We start from the raw sequence: 20,676 nt of genomic DNA on the forward strand, positions 1-20,676 counted from the left end.
CTGATGGGCCAGGGCCCTTGTCACTGGCCACTGGCCCTCATGGTCTAGTGGCTCGGATTCAGCACTCTCACTGCCGCAGCCTGACGTCAATCTCTGGCTGGGGAACTGAGATCCTGCCTCAAGCCGCTGCAGGCTGAGGCCACCCTGGACCACCAGGGAATTCTCAATCATAGCCATTTTAGTAGGTGTGACGTACACTCTCAATGTTTTGATTTTGCTTTTGGCTAATGATGGAGAGCATCTTTTCTTGTACATATTGGCCATTTGTATATCTTCTTTGCAGAAATATCTAATCAGATCTGTTGCCCATTTTTTAACTGGGTTATGTCTTTTGTCATCAATACTTTAAGTGTCATATCTAAGAAGGTTTTGCTTAACCCAAGATCATGCAGGTTTACTCCTATATTTTCTTCTAAGAATTTTATAGTTTTAGCATATACAGTTAGGTTCGTGATCCATTTTTGATTAATTTTTGTATATGGTGCAAGGTAGGGGTCCAATTTCATTATAGGCATTTGAATATCCAGTTGTCCCAGCACCGTTTATTGAAAGGACTGTCCTTTCTTCATTGAATTTTCTTGGCCCCTATTTTGAAATCAATGTGAAGATTTACTTCCGGATTTTCAATTCTATCCCATTGATCTATATGTGTATTCTTATGCCTGTACCACAGTCTTGATTACTGTAGCTTTGTAGCAAGTTTTGAAATTGGAAAGTGTAAGCCCTCCAACTTTGTTCCTCTTTTCAACATTGTTTTGGCTCTTCTGGTGTGAGGAAGAACACTCCTGTGTGTGTCTCCTCTACTCTCAATACCTACTTCACTACACTACTTCACTGCTGATACCAGATATGTAGGCTGTCCAAACATCAAGAAATTTTGCAACACCAGGTAGGTGTCCTACAATGTAACTCAACTCTGCCACTATCTACCTACAGATAGCACCCTATCCCACAGGTTAAGGATTTAGTCTTACAAGGTTTTAGTCTTACAAGACTGCCCTCACTTCCACTTCAGATGCCTATTGCATGTCCAGGTTGTTACCTGCACTTCTGACTGATGGGCTATAAATCAGAGGTTCCCACAGTCTACTCTGTAGCTTTGATTTAATTTGCTAGAGCAGCTCACGGAATTCAAAGAAACATTTACTTATGTTTAAACTGTTATTATAAAAGATGTTATATAGGACAGAGGGTGAGGTCTAGAAGGGCTCTAGACACAGGAACCTCTGTCCCCATGGAACTGGGATGTGCTACCCTCCCAGCATGTGAAGGCCCCATTCACCAACCGGAAGGCTCATCAAATCTTGTTCAAGAGATTTCATAGAGCTTGATCTCCAGCCCTCTCCTCTTTACCTTCCCTGAGGTCAGTGTGTGGGGCTGAAAGTTCTAATCATTTAATAACTGGGTTTTTCTGGTGACCAGCCCCATCCTGAGGCCATCTATGGCCCCCAACCTAAATCACCTTATTAGCATAAATTCAGGTATGCTCAAAAGGAGCTTCTTATAAATTACAAAAAACACTCCTATCATTCAAACATTCTGGGGGTTTTAGAAACTTTTTAGGAATGGGACAGGAACAAAGACCAAATACATTTCTTACTATACCACATCTGGGGTCCTTAGAACTTCCAGATGAACTTCAGAATAACCTTGGCGATTTATGCAAAGACATCAGTTGAGATTTTGACAGGGAAGTGTGTTGAATCTGCAGAGCATTTTGGGGACTATTGCCACCTTTATAATAAGTTTTTTGATCCGTGAGCACGGAATGCCTTTCCATTTATTTATGTCTTCTTTAATATCTTTCAACAATGTTTTTTAGTGTTCGGAATGTAAGTTTTGCACTTCTTTTGGTAAGTTTACTTCTAAGTATTTTGTTCTTCTTGATGCTATTCTAATACATCACATTATTTTTAAACCTACTTTAACATCTCTGAAATTGCGATGTCTTACAATCAAGAGTATTTTAGTATAATGCCTTCAACTGGAAGCAATTTTTTTATCTTGGTGGACATAAATGTGACTTACAATCAATAGCTTCTTAGATTCAATACCATATAGCACCAAATGTGAAATGTCTGTGAAACGTTGAAGTGGAAATGAAAAATAAGCATTTGGGTATATTAATTTGGAATCAGAAGAGAGGTCTGAACTGGCGATAGAAATGTGGGGTCATATGAAGTTCATTATTTAAAGCCACAACTTTTCCCTTTGGGCTAAGCGGGTAGAGAAGACAAGAGAATCCACCTCGCAGCCCTGAGAAATCTCAACAAGTAGAAGTTGAGCAGAGGAAGAAGAGCCAGCAAAGGTAACATTTCTGTTTTGAGTCTATCATTGTGATTATTGCTGTTGTTATTATTTGTCACTAGATGCAAGGACCTATGGGGCAGGAAATCGCCTCCTTTGCCTCCTTTGTTCTCCAATGAACCCTTGAGCTGAGCACTGCACTACGTGTTTTTTTTTTTTTCCCACACTGCGTGGCTTGTGGAATCTTAGTGCCCCGACCAAGGACTGAACCCAGGCTGGGCCCTCGGCAGTGAAAGCACCTAAACACTGGACCACCAGGGAATTCCCAGCACTTCACTACATTTAGATATTAACCTACATGCCACAGATAAATCCATGTTTATCTGAGAAAGAATATATTGACTAACCACCAGCTCTTTCACCCCTGAAAATCTGACATGAATACAAATAAATAAATAAGTCTTTCAGGTCTTCGGAGCAGCATTATAATCTGATTGGGATTGGGATAGAAAATAGGCACAGGCTAACTGCATATTAACCTAGAGTAACTGTCTCAGGCAGAAGAGGAAAAACAGTCAGTAGAAGTACTGTAGCATTCACGATTAAAAACATAACTATGTATAAAAATTTTTCCAAGGAGTTCATATCCCATTCGCTGTCACATTTCTATAACATAAGTAGGACACCAGCTGGTAGTTATGCGAATTCATCTGCCTTTCATTTACTGTTTGTCACTTCACAGGTGTTGAATCTTATTCATTCCTTCTTTCATTTTTTTCCCTTTGTATTTTAAATGCCCTAACCATCACATAAAGTTACCATAATACCATATCCTCTATGTGGTTCTCCATCAGGGGAGATTTTGACCCAAGAGGACATTGGGCAATGTCTGGAGACATTTTCAGTTGTCACAACTGGAGATGAAGTGCTACTGACATCAAGAGGGTAGAAGGACAGGGATGTTGCTAAACATCTTACAGTCCCTAGGACAGCCCCCATAACAAAGAATTATCCAGCCCAAAATGTGATTAGTACCAAGGTTCAGAAATTTTACCAATGGGGATAAGTTTATATGTACATGAAATTTTTAGGGGCAAAGTCCATAGCATTTACCAATTTCTTGAAAGTGGTATAACTCAAAAATTTAAGAAACACTGGTTTTAATGAATATTTCATCTAGGCCTTGGTATGAATGAATATTTCATCTAGGCCTTGGTAACAAGTGACATATTAACCCTATTTCACAACAGAAATCACCTTTCTAGTTAAAAAGACTTATCTTTGCCAATCAGATTTCCCTACCCCTTTCTGTTGTCCAATCTCATTCATGGCTAGACAAACACAGATTTCCTGTCTTTAGGTTTTCCAAGTACCACATCCACCTCCTATTAGCCAGGTTAATATAGTTATTATGGTTATGGTGACTACTAATAATTAAGCTATGGTTTCATGAAATGTCACTATAAGTCCTGCTTTCTGTTCAATCCCTGCCATGTTTCAATTCCTGCTTTCTTTTCAAGTCCTGCTTTCTTTTCAATTCCTACCATGTTTCATACGCTGCTAAGCACTGGGTATATAGTGGTGAAAATGAGCTTACAATTGAATACTGGAGAGATATTAATAAAATTTGAACATGTAACTTAAAACTGCAATACGGAAGGGAGGGCGTGAAAAGTGAAGGCGAGAGGAACTGAAATGAGGTTGAAAAGGAAGGACTGAACAACCAGATCGTTGTCGTATGCCACCCAAATGCAATAAGCAGTTAACCCCTTCCTGGCTATTTTAAACAATTTGGCGATACACATACCAGTCCAGAAAACTTGCGATGTACTTACGTTCAACTAACATTTCCTGGGGCACTGACAGGCAAATTTGGGAGAGCGGAGGCTATGGGTCAAGGTGGGACAGTCAAATGCAAGACCCTCCTTTGTTGTTTTATCTGTAGTTCTAATTACATACCAATGTGTGCTGGGGGGCGGGGGGGGGAAGGTTAAGAAAAAGCCAACGTCTAAACATGCTGCCCTTTCCAGATAAACATTTAATAATCGTTACAATCGCCATCACTCTTGATTCTGATATTGGAAATTAGCCGTCGTGGCCTATAAATCAAGACCAAAAAACCCACAACTTAACCATTTCCCTAAGTATTAACAACTCAGTATATTGTTGAGTAGTCAGCCTGAAACGGTCAGGGGGGCCTAGCCGGCAATTTTCAGTGAGACAGTCAGGCGTGAATCTTGAACTCACTAAAACCCCCAGAATGGTCAAATAACTGAGGTTTCCATGGGAACGAGGTAAAAGGTAGGTGGTGAGAGAACAAAGGCCGCGCGTCCCAGTTCAGGGCCTCCCGGCCCGCCGGCCGCACTGGGGGCGGAAGCGGCGGTGTGCCAGGGTGGCGGGCTCCGGGGTCGGTGACCCACACCGCCGCGGCGCTGGCGCCCCTCTCCGGGATCCTCCCCAGGCCGGGGCACAGGAGGACGCCGCCGAGACTGGAAGCTCGTGAGAGGGGACGCAGGGGTCGAAGCCTGGCCGCCGCCCCAGTGAGTGAGCAAGCGACTTGTGAATCACACTGCGAGCCGTCACCCGCCAGGACCGAGATCACGCGGCTCCTAGGGCCGGCTGAAGCCGCCCAGATGGAGCACGCAAGAGAACGGGGAGGCGGTGCGCCGGGGACAGAGCGCGACGTCCCCTGCTGTTCCAGTCTCTGAGGGGCCACCGTCCCCGCCAGGCCCCGCCCCCTCTCGCTTATGTAATAGGGGCGCGCTGCCATTGGCCCGCGCGACCGGAAGAGGCGCAGGCGCGCGAGCGGGTGGGGGCGGAGGGAGGCCGCGGCAGGAAGGCCGGTGGGCGGGGGCTGCGCTGAGCAGGCTACGCTGGGGCGACTGGGAGAGCTGTGCGGCGTGCGCGAGCACGAGGTGTAGTGGCCTCCCCCTAGGCTGAGGCGGCGGCGGGCGCGCGCGGCGGCGGGTGCGAGGCGCGGGCTGTTGTGCTCCCGGCTCTCCCCTTTCCCCTCCTTGGCGGGTGGAGGAGGCCGAAGCGGTACTGGGCGCGCTGCGCTCCCCTTCCTCTCCCTCCGGCCACCTCCCCCGGCCCTCTCGCGCTGCGCGGTTTCTCCGACGCAAGACTGTCCCGGCCCGGGTGAGCGGCTGTGGGGCGGTGCTGACGCCGCAGGACTCCTGGGAGCCGGGTGGGGGCCCTGCCGGCGGGGTCGGCGGGGACCGTGGGGGGGTCATCGCGGGTCGCGAGGGGCCGCCGGCCTGCCCCGCCTCCCTGGGGCCGGCCGAGCCCGTCCGGTCCCGGCGCGGGCCGCGGAAGGACGGGAAGCTCGGGCGTCTGCCAGGCCCTGCAGGTGGCCGGGTCGCAGGCCGGCCGCGGCGGCGGAGCGGTAACCCTCCTGCGACAGCAGCTGGTCGGTTTCTCGAGGCTGGGGCTTCCTGTGGCCGAAGGGGCCGGGTTTCGGGCAGCCGAGGCCTCCAGGAGGCGCGTCTCGGGCCGGGGTCCGTGAGGAGTGGCGGGTAGGTAGGGGTTGTGTGGCTCTGGGTGGCAGAAGAGAGGAGGGAGCTCTCCCAGGCGGGAGAGGCCGGTTTGGGAAGGAAGGCGCGCTGGGCTGCAGCTGGGCTCAGCGAAGTGCTGGGTGAAATAGACCTCACTGCTGGTGCTTTCATCCTCTCTCCTCTGCAAAAGGAATGTATTTAAAAGGTTAGGGTCAGGATGTTGGTCACTGCTTGGGCCTCTTCGTTTTAGATGCTTGTGGAGAATGATCCTACTTCTTGGATCCAAAATCTATTTCTCTCTTACTCGTTTGTTTTGGTTTTAAGAGGATCTTTGGGACAGTGCTTACTTGTTGCATCCTGTAAGAGCTCCTCATTTTGGAAGAACTCCTTATTCCCTCTACTGCTTCCCTCTTTGGAGCCCCCTCAGAAGACCATACAAAATAAGAGTTATATTAAAAGCCAGCTTTTAGGTACTTATAAAGGACTTCTTGCTCCTCCGTTTGTTGCATTTAGTCAAGGAGAAGTTACGCTTGGTTACGCTTAGATCTTGTAGAAAACTCAGCTGGCTTGAGAGTAAGTCCTAAGTCGAGCTGTCCAAAAGCAGGTGGTTTGGTCGTTTGCATTTCTGCTTTCAGAAAGGAAATCAGTGCAGCGTGTTGCTAGAACTTAGGGGCCTACCTCAGGCGTTTAGACTGATTCAGTTTCCCTTACCTGGTGTTTTCTGTTTTAAAAATAAGAACAAGCAACCACAGTCTTCTATTTATTAAAACTTCTATGGCTTTTTGTTACTTTTGTTAGATGACAATGAAAATGGGTTAAATGTATTGTTAATGTTATATTTGAGGAGAAATGGTAACTGCAAAAGTTAAAAATAATGTGTATCTAATGGCATTGCTTTCTACAGATCACTGCATGAAAATGTTATCAAAATAGCTAATAACTTCTAGATATCAAAGAAACCTCTAGAATTAGTAGCTTACCATTTTATAAGTTTTTTTTCCAATGTAAAACAATTAAGAGGTTACCCACACAGTGTATTAACATACGTAGCATAGCATACATCGTGTGGAAGAGTTCAGATCTATGAGAGAACTGAAGTATTCTAACATAAGGTATTGATACTAAGGCATTGAGACATTAAGAATGCTATAAACATTAGGATGCATAAAGATTGAATACCTATCATCCAAATAATACAAAAGTATCCAAATCTGTTTCCATGGGAATTGGTTTGTAAGCGTGCCATAAATATACTTTTAAAAAAATCATTTCAGCTTGGAATTAATAAGAATTTGGTTTTTAAAAAATAACAGAAATGATAGTCTTCAAGGGCTAAGACGTCTGGTAATATTTACCTTTATTTGGTGAGAATGGGGTTCTTATATTAGGCTAGCATACTAAACATTTTTGTAATTTGTTAAAATATTCAGCCAGCTTTCTAGAAAAGGATTGATCCTTCTTTATATTTTGACTTCTGGTTCAGTGTTTAATGCTAGTGGGAACTCGTCCAATTGATGTGTTTATTTTTTCAGTTTCCCTTTTTCTTTTTGGGAGAAGCTCAGGTGTTTTAATGAAATGCTTTGACCTCATACCTGTTAACTAGTTAAGGTTCCAGTCAGAAAAAGCTAGCACTGTTTTCTGGTGAAGTTATAGATCCTTTGTGTGTTCATGTCCTGCAATGACTTAAAAGTTTAAAATTTAATTGCAGTGCTAGTCAAAACTATCCATAGGAATTCTCCTTAGATCCTATTTTAAAGTATTTAAAAAGCAGCTGAGACTCATTATAGACCTTTTGTGAACAGATTTAACTTGTGTTGTCTTAAAGGAGTCTTTAATTTTAATGAAAAAATAAAAGTAGTTCTTTTCCCTTAATTTTTAACCCATGTTCATTTCAGATAATCGGTAGTAAAAAGTGGTATCTTTCATTTTTGTAAAGGTCCCCTTAATCTTATTTAATAATTTGTCCAGCAATCCTATGAATACCATTTTTTTTTTTAAGAAAGAATAGCACAGTAGTTTCATGAAACTTGAGTATTTAAGAGAACGGTTTCCATTGCTCATATGAGCTCCTTTAGAGACATTAGATGACAGCTTTTATTTCTCTTAAAGTTGTAAGAATCTCAGGTCGCACAGTGAATACTGGAAGGGGAGAGTGCCTTTGCAAAATGATCAGACAAATGATTGAGGAAGGGGCTAAACTGTTTCTGGTAAACTTTTGAAGATTACATATAAGAAAGTGTACAATTCTTAGGTGTATAGCTCAGTGAATTTTTACAAGTGAATCAACCTGTATAACCATTACCTAGATCAAGACACAGAACATTATCAGTACCCAAAAAATCCCCCTCATGCCCTTTCTTCCCAGCGTTACTTCATGGATTAGTTTTGCCTGTTTTGAACTTTATACAACAATATGTTCTTTGTATCTGGCTTCTTTCCTTAATGCTGAGATATAACCATGTTGTTTAACAATAGTTTCTTCTCTTTGAGTGCTGCATAGTATTCCATTGTAGAAATCTGCTACAAGTTATGTATCCATCTTACTATTAGTAGGCATTTGGATTGTTTCCAGTTTTAGAAACAGTATACCTGCACTTCTGTTGAATATATACCAAGAGTGGAATTGTGAGATTATAGAGTAGACGACTAGTTTTCTACAGTGGTTCTATCAATTTATCCTCTAGTAGCATTGTATATGAGAGTTTGTAACTCTGAGAGTGTTATCATACTTAGATTTCACTTTAATGCCTCAACTTCTGTTTTTAGATATGGCTCGTGGACAGCAGAAGATTCAGTCTCAGCAGAAAAATGCCAAAAAGCAAGCTGGACAAAAGAAGAAACAAGGACATGACCAAAAGGCTGCTGCCAAAGCTGCCTTAATATATACCTGCACTGTCTGTAGGGTAAGGGGAATTGAAAGACATAGATTTCTCGTGGACAGTTCTTTCATTAGAGATTGGTTTGTATAGGTTAAAATTTTGCAAACATGGCGAGATAAATGCTTTACTTGAAATAGGAGATTTGAGAACTGGTTGTGTTAGGAACCTGTCTTCATTTATCTGTTCAACAATTTTATATATATACGTATATATACATATATACACACACACATATATATGCATTTTGTTGTTGTTGTTCACGCCGTGCAGCATGCAGGGTCTTAGTTCCCTGACCAGGGATTGGACCTGTGCCCCCTGCAGTGGAAGTGTGGAGTCCTAACCATTGGACCGCCAGAGGAGTCCCAACAATTACATGTTTTGGATAGCTCCTTTGGCCAGGCACAGTTCTCTTGGTGTTAGTGAAAAGGAGTGAACAAAGCAAAATCCGTTTCCTCATGGAAAATAAAGATGTCTTCTTAAGGGCAACACTTTGAACTTTAAAAAAGGTCAGATTTACATTCTTAATTTAGAGCTATGTAATATACCTCTGGTTATATTAATTGGTTTTTTTTTTCTTCACTACATTCATAGTTATGATGTCTGCAAAACTAAATAGAGTATATTCACATTGAGGGCTTTTACTAGAATTCATGTGTTTTATTAGATTTGAAGAATAATCATAACAGCTGCTATTGAGTGCTGCCCAGGTGCCAGACACTGATCGAAGTGTTTTACATGCATGAGCCCATTAATTCACATAACAACCCTATGGCATAAAGTACTTTTATTCTCATTTTACGGGAGAGTAAATTGAGTCATGGGGACTGAATAACTTGTGCAAGGTCACCCAGCTAGTATGCAGAAGAGCTAGGATCTAAACCCAGGAGGTCCAGCTCCAGAGCCCACCTTTTAGACCACTATACCACACTGCCTTGAAGTTTTTCTTAAATTCCAAGCCAGGGTCTCTTTTTTGCCTGTTTGTTCAAGCTCACTACCCTTGAAGTTAGTGAATAAAAGTGCCAAAGGAAAAGTGCATAGTGAGATTGATCCAGTTACAAGAAACATTTTTTGTTCCCCCCAAAGCCCTATGCCTAGGTAGAATTGGTAGTAGGGATGGGAAGGGATCTTGCTAAGGCTTGATTCCTGGACTAAAGTTTATCATTTATTGAAGTCATTACTGATGAAATAGAAGTTCCTAACTACATAAAAGTTCTCTAAGAGAGGAAATCTATTACATTAAATAACCTGTTCATAGTGAGCTTTGATATACTCAAAATAATAAAATTGAGCAGCTTCAGATTCTGTTTGGAAAGAGGCAAGGTAAAAGTAAATTTCGCTAAATTACTAATGAAGAAATACCTTGACCTGAAAATATTAGAGTAGCTCATATACTTAAAAACTCAAAACAACAAAAAATGTTTATTTCATGTTTTGTCTAATGTAATGTGCTAAAGAATAATTGAAGGTCCTTGCTTAGGTAAGTCAGTATCGTGTAGTATTTGAGATCTGAAGTACCTAGTACTAGGTTAACCATAGGTATTGGACAAATTAATCTCTAGGTTTTAGTTTCCTTAGCACATAAAATGAGGATAGTAGGACCTGATTTAAGATTACTGGAAGGGGGCTTCCCTGGTGGCGCAGTGGTTGAGAGTCTGCCTGCCAATTCAGGGGACACGGGTTCGTGCCCTGGTCCAGGAAGATCCCACATGCCGTGGAGCGGCAGGGCCCGTGAGCCATGGCCGCTGAGCCTGCGCGTCCAGAGCCTGTGCTCTGCAACGGGAGAGGCCACAACGGTGAGAGGCGCGTGTACCACAAAAAGAAAAAAAAAGATCACTGGAAGGTTCTATGAGAATTTTGGTAACATGCTTAACATAATGTGTTTGGTAAATGTTACCTATTGTTTACTGTTAATCAGATAAGAATACTTCATTCTGTGTGACCCTTTATATGTGAAATGTGGGAATATGCTAGGAATTTCTTTGTTACAGGGTCCTTTTTCATATAGGAATTTAAAAGTGTTTTGCAATAGTTGTCAATCGTGAGTAGTCTCAGGACTTTAAAAGTTAGCACATTTTTATTTCATGAGTCAGGTCTAACTCTTCTTTTTTGCACAATTTTTTAAATTAGACACAAATGCCAGACCCTAAGACCTTCAAGCAGCACTTTGAGAGCAAGCATCCTAAGACTCCACTTCCTCCAGAATTAGCTGATGTTCAGGCATAAAGTTGTTTACAGGTAATTGACCTTTTCTTCTTTTCGTTCGTTAATGGCAGGGCTGTATACGAGAGCAGAATTATCTTCTGTAATTGTAAAATTGATTTCTGTCTTCTAGCTGAGACTTCATTACTGAAGTTAATGTTTAACTTTACAATTGTTAAAAGTCCATTTTCCCAGACCATATCCTTTCAATGCCTTTGAAACATCCACGTTTTTAACCACTGTAGGCAAAAATGGCATGAGGTGATGCTGGCCCACTCTGGTCCAAGAATGGAAGAAAGTTTTCAGTTTAAAGAAAATAACTATTATAAAGGTATTCGAGGGTCTTGCTCCCAGAAAGGATGCAGACCAAAGTTTATGAGTGCTTTTTTGAGGTATTTTACTTAGAATGCTTAGTAGAGCTTCTGAGTACATTAAAATGTAAGGCAAAATGTAGGCATTCACTGTATAAACTAGGTAGTTGCTTGAAAATAATCAGTTTATACTTTGTGTGGTTGGATTTTTTTTTCTAAATGGTGGTGATGGTGTATGCATGAGTATTATTTTTAAAGTAAATTCATCAAAGATCTGTTTATAAAAATTTAGCTGACAGATCTATCAGACTAACTTCATAGCTTAGGCATGTTGTGCTTTTTTTTTTTTGAATTTTATTTATTTTTTTATACAGCAGGTTTTTATTAGTTATCTGTTTTGTACATGTTAGTGTATATATGTCAATTCCAATCTCCCAATTCATCCTGTGCTTTTTTTTAAAGACATTTGAAATGCATATAAATCACATTTGTGTAATGCTTACGTTCACCGAAAATCTTGCTTATGTTTTGTAGGTGAATTCGTGACACCTTTGACTCTTCTCCTGTCTCAGACCTTAGGTAACAAACCTGCAGCTGCTTTTCTAACAAACTGTTGATCAGCAAAAATAAAGGGGCTACAGAAACATTCATTTTTATGCTGTTCCCTTTTGGGCTTCATGCAAAGACAATTCTGTGTAAATGTACAGTTGACTCTGATTTGGAAATCTGAAAATCAGTCCATCCTTGTTATAAAAAATTTTTTTACAATTGTAATTATATTGATGTTCATATTGTATAAAATAACTCATTTAATAAAGTAGTACTTTGATTTTACAACATCACAGGATAAATGGTTCTAGAAATTCTGTTCTAACTTTCTACATTATTTGCCTTATAAAAATCTAATGAATTCATCAGCTAGAATTGCAAGCGCAATTCTTATCTCCCTTTCTAAGTTCAGGGGCATGTTCATAGTTAAACTAGAGCAGACTCATTCATGAAATCTGTGCACACGATTTTATTGGCAGCTGCTGGCCTAGGTGAAGAATGACTTACCTGCTGCCTTAGTATATTGCAATCATGTGTCATTTTTCCCTCTGATTGTTTCTTGTGATTGAGGTTGGAGTATTTAAACTTGCTGTGTGACCTGGCTATACGTGCCAGCCAGGTCTAGCATGTAGATAACTGATAAATTCCTTAAAGTGGTTGGATTGTCAGTCAGCCCATCTGAAAAATTAGGTTCTGAAGTATATGCCACAATGGAGTAATTAGCCTACTGTTCAATACAAAATATGATGGAACATATGTGAACTGGTAAAGATCTATCTTTTATAAATTATACTTGGTTCTTTGAAAATGGTTCAAGTTCTTTCATTTGAAATTGAAATATAATTTTCAAAGGAGTTTTTGGAAGTTAATAACAATTTGGCCAATTTATGAATGGATTTTGCATTAATAGAAAGATTGGAATGGCTTGTGACTGGGTTAATTCCCAGAACCTTCTCCTTCCTTTCCTTTTTAAGTGAGTAGTTGATTTTTACTTTGTTCTGGTTCCTAAAATCAAAGGCTGTGTACAGTATGACTTCCGTCTGAACTAGAAAAATATTAAAATAGGCCAATATCCACATTTTTTTGGCTCTAAGGATGGGGAAGTGGGTTGGTTCCGATGAATGAGGTAAATGCTACCCAGTTAAAACAGACTAATTTGGGTTTCTTCTAATTTGCTTTTGCCAACTATTAATACAAGTGAAACCGCTGTAACTCAGTTTAAATTTTAAAGTTCATAGAATAGGAAGAACACTCAAATATTTACTGGTAATTGCTTAGAGCCGCAAATCTGATCCTGTGGATTACAAAGTGCATTCCCTCTTTCTGCTGTAACTCATCACTGCATTTGTTTTGTAACTGTATATATTCTGCCCGCCTTGTTTGTCTTCACTGTAAGTTTAAAATAAGATATTTCCAAGGAAAAGCTTCAGTGGTGATAGTTCCTTAGTAACTCCTATTATACTCTTACTTTAAAAATAGTCATTTTTTTCATGTATTTGATTTCCTCAGTTTCAGATTTATTATTTGTTAATTCCCAATATGTTGGTTACCAGAACATTAGAGTTGACCTAATTGCTTATAGTGGTTATTAACAGAAGTTCTGGTTAAATTACAATTTAAAAGTTTTTAAAAGTGCTTTGAGCATATGTATGTTTATGTTAGTAACAAATCATTTAAAAACCTTTTACAAGTTTTGGGTTAATTTTTGTTTTATTTGTTTTACTGACTAATTCAGAATAAAAGCTTTATGTTCTTATATTTAACCCTTTTTTTATAAGCAGCTGAGGACAGCATATTTAACTTTAGATCTCAGTGATAGGGAGATGGCTGCATTGATACAGCATAAGACATTAATTCTTTCATGCGAGAATTATTAGTGCAGTCCCCATTTTTTGTGTTTGGCTTAAATCGGTGTAAGGGGAAGATTACAATTTTTAAACATCCTCATTAATTTGAAGATTCTTTAACAGATCACAGCAAAGTTCATTATAAAACTGTTATGGTGTCTTCAAAGACTTGATAAAATACACAGAATTGCTCCTTTTGTATTCTGTATTGCCATTAGTTGCCAAAAGGAACGGGGTTAAGATTAAACGTTTCCATTCTCCTTCGTATGCATCTACATCCCCATGTTTAACTGACACACTGGGGGCTCAGTTGTGTGCTGTAATGTCTTATTAAAGAAGATATTAAAGAAAACTAAATTAGTCTAATTTCTTCTACATTTTAGGAAATTTTTATATTGCCTTTTCCCATTTTTTTTTTCATTTTTCAATTTAGAATTGTCTCTTGAGTGTAGAACTTGGTAGTTCTAAAGGTGGCAAGAGATTTCTTTCATTTCTCAAGGTTTTCCCTTTAGTCTTATCTGTTTGAGGTCTATAGAATACTTCTTAAGAATAAAAGGAAAAACGTTGCTTAGAACCTTGCTATATAAATAAGTGTAAGCTGTTGGAAGGGGGAAGTAATTAGCTACTAATATAAAGATAATACTAAAACAAAAAATGCTTAGATCAGTTAATTGAATTGAATGGATGGATAAGTCCTTAAAGACATTGACTCAGATTTGAGATAACACTTGTGGTTTTATATTAAGATACTGTATAGCTAATTAATCATATCATACTGGGATGTATGTAGCATGAATAAGATAGGCTTTACCAACATTACTATTTTACCCCCCCAAATCTTTGTTTTTCATTTTTTAAATATGTGGAATATACTGTACCTGTTTTAAAATGTGGTTAATGTAGAGGCCTTTTTCTATAATACAGTGATCGATCACAGTCCAAACTATAACTGAAATATATTTAAGCCTATGAATCTGCATTCATTCATTTGTGCTAGAATTTTCGTTTTGGGGGTAGTTTTTGGTCTGGTTTAGTTTTGGTCACAGATAATATACTTTTTAGAGTGTATTGCAATGAAGATCAACACTAGGGGGTTGTGTTTACTGTGACTTTACATTCTGAGATCTTTCAGGCTAGCTTAATTTTATCTGTTAAAGTTTCAGAAAAACCTTAAGTGCTCCCAATGTGAAGATTTAATAAAACATCTGTCTGCTTGGCTGAGAAAATAGATGTTTTATTAATGAAAGTACAACCTGTCTTTATTAATTGTGGATTACCATATGAAACTGAAAATTAAATATCTTCTATTTTAAATGTTCTTTGGCTAAGCTGTTTACTAAGTTACCATATTTTTGGAGTTTTTTTATTTGTTTTTGTTTTTGAACAGCCATTCTTTAGCTCCAGTTTTTCTGTGTGTAATATGGCTGCAAATTTAAAATCTGCACATATACAAACAGGCTTCAGTCATTTATTTATATCCATATGGGCATATCTATATTGTGAAGTAATTATGTTAAAAATCATATTCCTTTCTAATCATTTTTTAATTTATGAGCATCATTGTTCCTTTACATGATATTAATACTAATGGCTTAGGGTTTTGTAGACATAAGTACCTCACTTTATCACTACCTTCTGCCTTGTAAAATTCAGAATGGGACTTGCATTTTGGATTCTATTTTATTAAAATTTTAATTAGAAAATAGGCCATCATAATATTTCCTCTATAACGGTGTAACAGTGTTTCTCATAATGAGGTCTATAGCTAAGGTGACCATACCCATACATCCTGGTTTGCCAAAGACCACTTTGGCATAAATATTGATTTAATATTAATTGATATTTAATATCAAAGTAATGTTATTTATAAGGTATCTCATAAATCTTAATATTGCCTCTTTTTATCACACGTGTCATCAGTTTATAAGGTCGCCTGTGTAGAACAGCTGAAGTCATTTTTTTGGCCACACCGCACGGTTTGCGGGATCTTGGTTCCCTGACCAGGGATTGAACCCAGGCCCACTGCAGTGAAAGCACTGAGTGCTAACCACTGGACCGCCAGGGAAATCCCTGAAGTGCTTTTTTTTTTTTATAACAACACCTTTTGTTAATTAATTAATTTATTTTTGCTGTGTTGGGTCTTTGTTTCTGTGCGAGGGCTTTCTCTAGTTGTGGCAAGCGGGGGCCGCTCTTCATCGCGGTGCACGGGCCTCTCACTATCATGGCCTCTCTTGTTGCGGAGCACAGGCTCCAGACGCGCAGGCTCAGTAGTTGTGGCTCACGGGCCCAGTTGCTCCGCGGCATGTGGGATCCTCCCAGACCAGGGCTCGAACCCGTGTCCCCTGCATTAGCAGGCAGATTCTCAACCACTGTGCCACCAGGGAAGCCCCTGAAGTGCTTTTATAAATGTAGGTTTTTTTAAGAAAACTATGATACCCAGAAATCCTTACTCATTAAATGGGAATATAGCGTACTGGCAAGGTTTGTCTTTTAAAGGCCTTGAATCTATTTTATTTAATTTTTAAAAAATATATCCTACCAAGACTTAAGCATCTGGTAAAATTAACTAGATTTTAAAACTATGAAATGCCTTTATTTACAGACATTCATATGAACTTTATGTTGTTTGTACCATGTTGTTCAGACTTTTGTCTCCTGATCATCCTTTCATCCAAAGGACTTAGCGGAAATGCCAGTTGGGATTAGAGGTACTGCCTGTTAGTATAGAACACTTTTACTGAGGAAGAAAGGGAAGTCTGCAGCATTGGCTGCAAGTTAGACATCCGCTAGGCTAACAGTATTGAAAACTTAGGGCAAATCTTTTGATATGATACAGGATGCTTCTACATATTATTTGACCTGGATCTCTGAAATTTTCTGTCTTATAAACTCTTACAGGCATACAGAGAAGTTGTAAAGATAGTACAAGGGAGTTCTTGTATCCCCTCACCCAATTTCAGTTTACCCTGATGTTATAATCTTACATTATTTTGTTTGTCAAAACTAAGGAACCATCCTTGGTATGTTACCATCAACTCCAGTTTATCTATAATATCCTTTGTGTTCCAAGATCCAGTCCAGAACATCATATTGTATTTAGTTATCGTTTCTTCTTGGTCTCTTGTGGTCTGTGTTTCTCAGTCTTCACTTTATTCTTTACGACCTTCACAATTTTGAGATGCATGGAAGTATGTTGTAGAATGTCTTTCAATTTGGATTTGTCTGATGTTTTTCTTACGGTTACATTGGGGTAGCAGGTTTTAGGAAAGAAGACCACAAAGGTGAAGTGCCTTTCTTACCATCTTGGGGATGGATGATCCCCACATGACATCACTAGTGATGTTAGCCTCTGTCACTTGGTTAAGGTGCTGTCTATCAGGTTTCTCCAATGGAAAGTTACTATTTTTTTCTTTCCATATGCTATCTTTTCAAAGTAAGTCCAGCGCTTACTCAAGGGGCGTAGGGATTTAGCTCCACCTGCTGGAGGGGATAATTTAGAATTCTTCCATAAGGAAGATTTGTTTCTTCTCCGCATTTATTTATTCAGTCACTTATTATTTATACCCATATGGACTCATAATCCAATACTCTTGTTTATTTTTTTATTTAAAATTTTATCTTTTAATTTATTTTTGGCTACATTGGGTCTTCGTTGCTGCACGCGGGCTTTCTCTAGTTGCCGTGAGCGGGGCTACTCTTTGTTGCGATACATAGGCTTCTTATTGCAGTGGCTTCTCTTGTTGCGGAGCACGGGCTCCAGCCACGCAGGCTTCAGTAGTTGTGGCATGCGGGCTCAGTAGTTGTGGCGCACAGGCTTAGTTGCTCCGCAGCATGTGGGATCTTCCCGGACCAGAGCTCGAACCCGTGTCCCCTGCATTGGCAGGTGGATTCTTAACCACTGCGCCACCAGGGAAGTCCAATACTCTTATTTATTTTGTTGTTCAGTTTATTCTGGCTTTGGCCATTGGGAGCTCTTTCAGATTGGCTCACACGTCCCTTTGACATGCCCCATCCCTTTTTGAGCATTTCCTTATTACTACAAGAAGCTCCTGGCTGATCTTTTGTGTCCCCTGCCCCAGCTCTGGAATGAACTATTTCTCCAGAGAGACCTGATTGGAGAATGGTATTTTTTAAATTGGAGAATGGTATTTAGAAACCAAGATCTGGACACTGGGTATGAGGGTTGTTTTGTTTTGTTTTGTTGTTTTTAATTATGAATGTTGAACTTTTTCCCACCATTAGCTAAATATATCTGTGGGCTGTGGGGAAGAAAAGTATCATTCTCCCAGATCTTTAGGTGGTGGACTCTGAGTGAGTACTTTTCTGCCCATCATTACTGAAGTGTTCTCTTTTTAAAAAATCTTTTGTCATTAAAAAAATTTTTTTTGTTTCTGTTTTTTTAAGGCATTCTAAGTTACCAACATATTTGTTGAGAGTAATATATGTGAAGTTGCTTTATAAACTAAAGCATTATATAAAAGCAATTTATTATTATAAAATATATAACAAAGGTCCCTAATCTTTAGAAATTAAAATGCATTTTAGGAGATAACATATTTATTTACGTAATTTTAGGCTATAGGGTTAAGTGCTTTGTGTGTCTTATAGGCAATAACTTCTACAGGAATATACAGGAAGGAGATGATGTGTGGGTTGGAGAGTTTGGTCTGTGCCTGGAAGGATGGGGAGTCATTGGGGGGGAGGAGGAGTGAATAGGGGAAGAAAAGTGAGGGTGGCTGAGTGAGCAAAAGCTCAGGCAAGTACATAAAGTTTCTTTGAGAGAAAGTGAGTAGGCCAACCAGAGCATAAGGCTTGTGAATGAGAGCCTTTGAGCCCATGGGGTGAGAGCGGGGAGCAGCATTAGAATGGGACTGGATTGTGCGATGCAGTGAATAGTTCATATTACTGACAACACTGTGGGGATACTTTCAGGGTTTGGGGACAGGGGAGTGACATGTTATTAGGTTATTAGGAGGATTAATATTTAACAGTGAGATATGCTGTTGGTACTGTTTTGATAGAGATCTTTTTTACAACCTCTTGCACTTTCCTTGTCCATAATTTAACTTTGGATCATTCAAGGTCATTAAGAATGCAGATTTACAGGTAGAAGTTTGCTCTGCTGTAGTGCAGTTGTACTGCTAGGACCCAAAGAGCTGTGTTTAGGGCTGTTTGCCTGCTCTAAATGGTCCCAGGCTACACACAGTATGTTTCTTTGTGATATTTGTTGTCTACTTCATCATAAAAGTGATAACATTTTTATTATGTATTGAATTCTAGAGAATATATTAAAGTTGAATTTTAAAAATTCACCATGACAGAAACTTTTTGGTGAATATTCTCTCTCTCTCACATACACACACATGTGCATATGCATACATGCAAATATATTTTTTAAGTTAATGCATACTTTCATGTCATTTTTTGCACATTATGTTTTTGTACTTTGCCGTTTCACATTATAACAAGTGGAGTTTTTTTTTTCATGTTATAAACTTCGTGTAAGTGAATTTTTGTGGCTGTATAATGATCCATTGCATAGATTTGCTATAGGTTTTTGTGTTGTTTAACAATTCCTCTGTTGTTGATCATTTAGGTTTTCTCAAATTTATACAGAAGGCTTTATTTCCGTTTAGAATTAAGCATCATAAACTTTAAAGTTCTTGCAAGGAGATAGGGGATGAGATTCTGAAGAATGTGTAGTAGTTCATTAAAACAGAAGATGAGAGAACCTGAGTTGAAGGCTGGATAGTATAGAGGAGCAGGTTACACTTGACCTTGAATGTTTTTGCATCACCTTCATTTGAATACTAGCACTTTTCCATGAATTTGGTAGCTTAAGCATGGCGTATTTCCTTAATTTCTAGTGGAGCTTGAGCATCTTAATTTGTTAACCGTTTATAGTTCCTATTTTTGTGAATTGTCCATTGCCAGTTTATTTGTTGGGGTCCTCTAACTATATTCAGTCTACTATCCACAGTAAACTAAGAAGAACTGGAACTTGCCAGGGGACAATAGATAGCTAGGGTTGTGAAACCCATAACTTATTTTACACAAAGTACAAAAATTATAGGATCTGTCTACACTATTTGCTGGACATCTTAACAGATAAAGTATAAAACCACAGTTTGCATTTAATGCATATTTTCTATTCAGGGCCGATGAAAGTTGTTTTTGATTTATTGATACCTGCCTGTTAATGAAGAAATAGGACAGTAATTTTTAGTATGTTAAGTTGGTTCAAGTTATAGTAACAAAATTGCCTTTCGTGTTTCTAGATCTCTCTAGATTTCTCATCTGCATTTAAGTTCTGTTATTTCATAATTCCATATATGGATTTTCATAGTAACAAAATAGACTGTATTTAAGCCTTGCTTTGAATAGCCAGGAGTATTTCTGATAGGAACAGAGTTCCTTCCTAAATAGGAGATTATTTAAAGCTGTAGTTAAATGACCCATAAGAAAAAGGTCAACATCTAGGTTCACATTTAGCTCTTCTTTTCCCTAGCTGAGTGAACTCGGACAGGTTATTTCACCTTTCTGAGCTACGGTATCTTCAGTCCCTTTATAAAATGCAGAAACTAATACTTACCTCAAAGAATTGTTCTGACTTAAGGAGTAAATGACATCCTGAGTATAAGTACCTGCCGAGTCATTGGTGCTCAGTAACTGTTAGCTTTCCTCCCACTCTCTTCCTTTCCCCTGCCCTTCTACGGAAATGTAGTATTCAGTACATAATGTGTCTCACACATACACTTATTTTTTGCCTGTTTCTGCTTGTGCTTTTTCTAACTGAAATGCTTTCTCTTCTCTCCATCTAAGCCCAGTCTCTTCATGTGGATGTAATACCATCCCTTCTTCAGTACTCAACTCAAATGCTGATTTTTTTTTCTTGAAGGTCAGCATTTTTAAAAATGTACTAAATGTGGGAAAGAGGAGTACACAATAAACATGAAACATGACTGCAGACTGTTAAAAATAGTGTCAGGAGACTAAATTTTAGAAGGGCAAAGTTCCTGAGTTAAACAGCAATAACAAGGCATGGGTGTTGGGTAGCGCTGCCTTAGCAAGTCCTATTTATATGCCATGTATTTTGTAAAAGTCTCACTGTAAAAATGAAACAAACCCAATATGATGAAATACCAAAGGG

At 39.3% G+C, this 20,676-nt stretch overlaps 1 protein-coding gene across 3 annotated transcripts; it reads left to right on the forward strand.

Moving 5' to 3' along the window:
- The first annotated feature begins 5,065 nt into the window (after positions 1 to 5,065).
- ZNF706 (zinc finger protein 706) lies at positions 5,066 to 11,969 on the forward strand. Of its 3 annotated transcripts, none has more exons than XM_067711611.1 (4): positions 5,066 to 5,162; positions 8,508 to 8,644; positions 10,748 to 10,855; positions 11,665 to 11,969. In XM_067711611.1, exons 2-3 carry the CDS (start codon positions 8,510 to 8,512, stop codon positions 10,841 to 10,843), a joined length of 231 nt encoding a protein of 76 aa, XP_067567712.1. In that variant the 5' UTR covers positions 5,066 to 5,162; positions 8,508 to 8,509; the 3' UTR covers positions 10,844 to 10,855; positions 11,665 to 11,969. The 3 variants fall into 3 exon arrangements, with proteins under 3 accessions (XP_067567712.1, XP_067567710.1, XP_067567713.1); XM_067711609.1 differs by lacking the exon at positions 5,066 to 5,162 and adding an exon at positions 5,180 to 5,385; XM_067711612.1 differs by lacking the exon at positions 5,066 to 5,162 and adding an exon at positions 5,502 to 5,762.
- The last annotated feature ends 8,707 nt before the right edge of the window (positions 11,970 to 20,676 follow it).

The sequence above is a fragment of the Pseudorca crassidens genome, chromosome 17, assembly GCF_039906515.1.
Source record: "Pseudorca crassidens isolate mPseCra1 chromosome 17, mPseCra1.hap1, whole genome shotgun sequence".
Classification (NCBI taxonomy): Eukaryota; Metazoa; Chordata; class Mammalia; order Artiodactyla; family Delphinidae; genus Pseudorca; species Pseudorca crassidens.